This window comes from Nothoprocta perdicaria, unplaced genomic scaffold (genome assembly GCF_003342845.1).
Source record: "Nothoprocta perdicaria isolate Ctin4 unplaced genomic scaffold, notPer1 scaffold_85, whole genome shotgun sequence".
Classification (NCBI taxonomy): domain Eukaryota; kingdom Metazoa; phylum Chordata; class Aves; order Tinamiformes; family Tinamidae; genus Nothoprocta; species Nothoprocta perdicaria.
Window position 1 is genome coordinate 1,678,159 of NW_020456143.1, and position 4,667 is coordinate 1,682,825.

Genomic DNA, 4,667 nt, shown 5'->3' on the forward strand with positions numbered 1-4,667 from the left:
AAAAAACAGCCAGTGGGGATTCTGCTGGCATAGGCTAGACTTAGCTTGTCTTTATACATTAAAAAAAAAAAAAAAAAGTTTGTAGACAGGCCAATATTTTAAGAAGTGTTATCCTGTGGAGAATTTGCTCCATTAGGTAGTTGGAAGTTGAAGCCTTCTTTTCTAGAATCATTTTGCAATCAACCACAAACTAAGATTTAAGAACATCAAGTTCGGCAAAAATTTTCTTACATTCAAGTATTTTGAAATAAGAAAAAAAAAATACCATCACTTTAAARTCACCACTGCAGAATATCAACTCACCAAAGAAAACCATTCATTTCTCCCTCACCTAATTATACTGCTGTGTTTCTCCTCACTCTCACCTTGTTTCACAAGGATCATCTTTATTCTTTTAAATTAATATTACACCCAAAACAATGCTCACTTTGGAGTCAAGAAGTAGTTTAACACCATTGGTCTAATTCTTATATGCCATAATTATAAAATATATGTAAAAGATCTTTCTTTATATCATTCATTAGTATAAATTTATATACAAAAACAAGATATGCACAACTTTACACATAGCATGGACTGCTTTGGTTTTCACGTCTGTATGAAGATGGTGTTAAAAATACGTATTTCCTCTGGAAAACATCCCACAAACACACTTCAAAAAGTACAACATTCAGTAAGGACTTTCTCAGTATTTTTTCTTCCTCTTCTTCTTAAAAAAAAAAAAAAAATGACTTGTTCATGGTTAAAAACTTAATGAGAAATAAACAAACAAACAAAACAATGCTCTGCTCAAAATAGGCATAACTGCATTAGAAATAGTTCTGTATTCAGCTTGGCCATCTAATCCTTTCAAGTGATGCAGGAAATTCCTCAACAAATATACACTGCTACAGTTACAGGGCCATATAGTGCTGCTAGGATAATTGAAGTCAGCTTAAAAATTGCCTCTGTATGTTTGAGATGAACTTTCTAACAACAAGTTTTGAAGGCAGGTATTTGAAACAGGTTTCAGTGTTTTTTATTGGCGCTAAGCACACCAACTTCTGACTGGAACCAAATGAAATTCCATAAACTAAAACATATTTAAAAAATTCAATTCAAGTAACTTGATTTAGGAGTGCACTTCAGCTGCTCTGGATTGTGCTTACGTTGATGTTTATGTTAAAATGCATCATGAGTATTTATTACAAGCTTCATTATGGAATTTTTAAACGTTTCAATTCTCTGAGCTTCTATAAACACCAATAACTACAGCATGCATTTTATGAAGCTGTATATGCWACTATATACATTATCTACTATTAAAATGTCAGTACTAGCAAAAATTATTTTATATCATGGATCATGAAGATTCTGTACACTTTAAGGCTTGGGTTACTTTGTGGAAGGTGGTGGTGAAAGCATTTAGAAGAGGAAATAATTACTAGTTCCTCACATGTGATTGGATAACAGCTGATAATATAATGAAAAAATCAGAGAGGAAAATAAATTAGTTAATCAGAAAAAAAATCTAAGGGAAAATGCAATAAGGATGCTGTAAAAATACAAAGCTACACAAACTGGAATCTGGAATATCAGCATTCCTCTTCTCATCACCTTTTTGGTCCTTTTAACATTCAGATTGGCATAGCCACTCTAAAAACAAGCTTCTGGGAGCAATGACTATAGACTATCATTTAAGAGTCTTTCTTTTCCACATTTGACTTCTTTGGCCACACAGGAGAAATCTGAAGCTAAGGAACCAAAGACTCAGCAGCAAATTCTTTGCCTAGCTTAAAGTCTGGAAGAGACAGATCCCTAGCTTATAAGATACTCTCATCCTATTCATATCCACAGGTTTAATAATAATTCTCATCTTTGTTAGAAAATTTCAACAGTGGAGAGAAGTCTGGAAAGGGAAYAAACAAAGCCACAGCACAAGACTAGAGCAAAGTAGTAACCTCATTACACAAAGTGTGATGATGGGAATCAGTACAAATCCTCAAGAGAAACTACTGATAGGTTAATGTACAGACTTTTAGTTAAAGTTGACAACTTAACTGTAATTCACAAATATAGAATGGCTAATGGCTAATTAATGGCTAATATTAAATAGTGAAAGTACTGTATGTTAACAAGACCAAAGAAGTTTTCAAAAGCATAAAATATAAATGTCTTCTTACGAAGATAAGTATGGAAATATGCATGCTGTGATCATTTTAGCGTCGTTTAAGATTTATCATGCTCAATACTGTAAAGTTAGCATGAAACAATAAACTTTTAAAGCCTTTGTATCTTTGTTGATAACAACTGTTTATCAAACTGTCGATAAAYTGCAAGTTTAGTTTCACATAACTAATAAATATATTCTTTTCCATTGATATTTATAGCAACTGGGTCAAGACCTGAATTGGATGGAAAGTTATATTCCCTGTATGCCCCTGATTTACACTTGTTTAATAAACACACTAGACATATCAGAGAAGGATTCACTTTCAAAAGAAAAAAAAATGGAGACATGCATCTCACACATAATTCCCATGACTTTCATAGTTTATGCAAGGATGAATCTGGTCCCACCCTCTTCGCCTCTCTTCTTCCAGAATTCACTTATATAAGCCCGATATTATATAAAACTCAACTGGCATTTATGTGAGGTGAGGTCAGTGCACAGGAACCGAGTGGCACGGAGCCTTTCAGAGCCTCCTTCCCAGGCAAACAACACACCCAGCCCCGGAGGCTGCAGCAACAGCCCCGGCGCCCGGCCGGGCAACGGGAACTTCAGCACCTCGGACAGCGGCGCGACACGGACCGAGCAGCGACAGGCGACCCAACAACGACCCCCCAACGGGGCCTTTGGAAGGGGACTTGGAGGGTCAGCGATTTATTTTTTTTATTTTATTATTATTATTATTATTATTTTACTTTGGGTAGTGAATTTAATACAGGATAGAGAAAGAAAGGGGGAGAGGATTGCTCTTAGCTCTCTCCCATGCTCACTTAGGTAAAACCATTTCTACCATAGAATTCTGTGCAATCAGCCTATTCTCCTTTCCTCTCTAACTCCTAATGAAAAAAAAAAAAATAGAGGGAAAAAAAAAAAGCCAAAAAAAAGAGCCAAAATACGGATTGAAATAGACCTCTTCAGTCCAAGACTATTTAATGTAGCCAAATGATAGCATGAAGCTTAAGGTGGAATGACAGCTAGCAAATGCATTATGCCTAAAAGCTTTGAAGGGTTCAGCAAGAATCTGTTTCTCCAGTAAGAGATGCTTGCACAAATGATCAGCCCTAGGAAGGTTTCTCCCACTACTGAGCCATGGGTCACTCCAAACCCGTGAAGAACACATACACATACGTACACATACATACATATATATACATAWAAAAGCAAAAAATAAAAGAAATAAAAGAGAAATGCTATGTGCCTTTTTCCTCTCTTCCTCCCTCCCTCGACACCAGAACTAGCCATGCTCCAGATCAATGCGAGAGGAGGAACAGGCAGGCAAGATGTAGCCCACTGGAAGGGGAAAATCGTCGTTATTATTAGAAATCCCCGGAATGGGAGCAGCTCCAGCGTGCAGGCTCCATGCTAGTGCCCGCACTCGTGCAGCCGCCCCATCCCCTCCCTGAGCCTGCAAAACGCAGCGCCCGCTTCCCATGCGACGGGCCCGCAGCGTGTTGCGAGCCGCCCCCCGCCCCTGCCGCGAGGAGATGGAGAAGGGGGGAGGGAGAGGTGGAAAAGGGGAGATTTTCCGTGCGTGCCTTTGCATGGGAGGCGGCTCCGCGCCGGCGAGGTTCCCCCTGGGCAGCCCTTGCGCCCTTGACATGACGGCGGCGATCTGCCTCCTCTCCTCCTCGCTCAGCTGGCTCAGGTCCGCCGGCGCGGCCGGCCCGCCGCCATCCCCGGCTCCCGCCGCGCCTTCGGGGAAGGCGCCCAGACCTTCGCCTCCCTCCAGGCTCGCTTCGTTGCCCATGGCTGCAAGGGTGGCTCCCCGCTCGCCTCCTCACCCTCCGAGGCGCGGGGCCGGCTGCCCTGCCCAGGGTGCCTCCGCGGGCGCTCAGGGCTCCGCGGCCCCACGCAGCGGCAGCGGCGGCGCCGGGGCCGAGCTCGCAGGCTGCCGCCGCGGCTGCGGGGAGGAGGACGAGGAGGAGGAAGAAGAGGGAGGAGGAGGAGGAGGAGCAGCGCCGCCGGCCGCACTCCACCGCCCCGCGCAGCGCATGCTCCGCACCGCGCAAACCACCACCCCGCTGCCCGCCCCTCGCCCCGGCTTTAAAGGCAACACGAAGCATCCCCCGCTGGTTCCCGAGGTTGCCCACAGTGTGAAGTGCTGGGGCTGGCTTGTAGAAATGGGTGCTCCTGGTTCCCTGTGCAGCAGGGAATCGGTGTCTGCACCCTGCACCCACCCCTGCTGGGGTGTCACCTCCTGTTGTCCACCGCTATCACACATATGCATCTCTCCGCGAATGAATACGTGCTGTGAAGCAGCCAAAGTTTGTTGAGGCATTCTRCTGCCAAAGGATGTAATGGAAGTTGGTAAGCATGTCTGGAGGCCATCCATGGAGGTCCCCACTCAAAACAGGAACGACTAGGTCAGTTGCTCATTGGCCTGCTAGTTGAGTTTTGAATATCCCCCAGAACAGACAAGCTTTCACAGCCTCTCTGTGTCCCTGCTCCAGTCTTTTAC

General features: G+C 43.4%; 1 protein-coding gene across 1 annotated transcript in view; it reads right to left on the reverse strand.

Annotated features, from left to right (window-relative positions):
- The window catches only part of PCLO (piccolo presynaptic cytomatrix protein), a 320,601-nt gene extending 316,645 nt beyond the window's left edge, over positions 1-3,956 (reverse strand). The window contains exon 1 of the mRNA XM_026052206.1: positions 3,745-3,956. Within this exon, the coding sequence (XP_025907991.1) occupies positions 3,745-3,956 (212 nt within the window). The remainder of the gene's footprint in view (positions 1-3,744) is intronic.
- Positions 3,957-4,667: the final 711 nt, after the last annotated feature.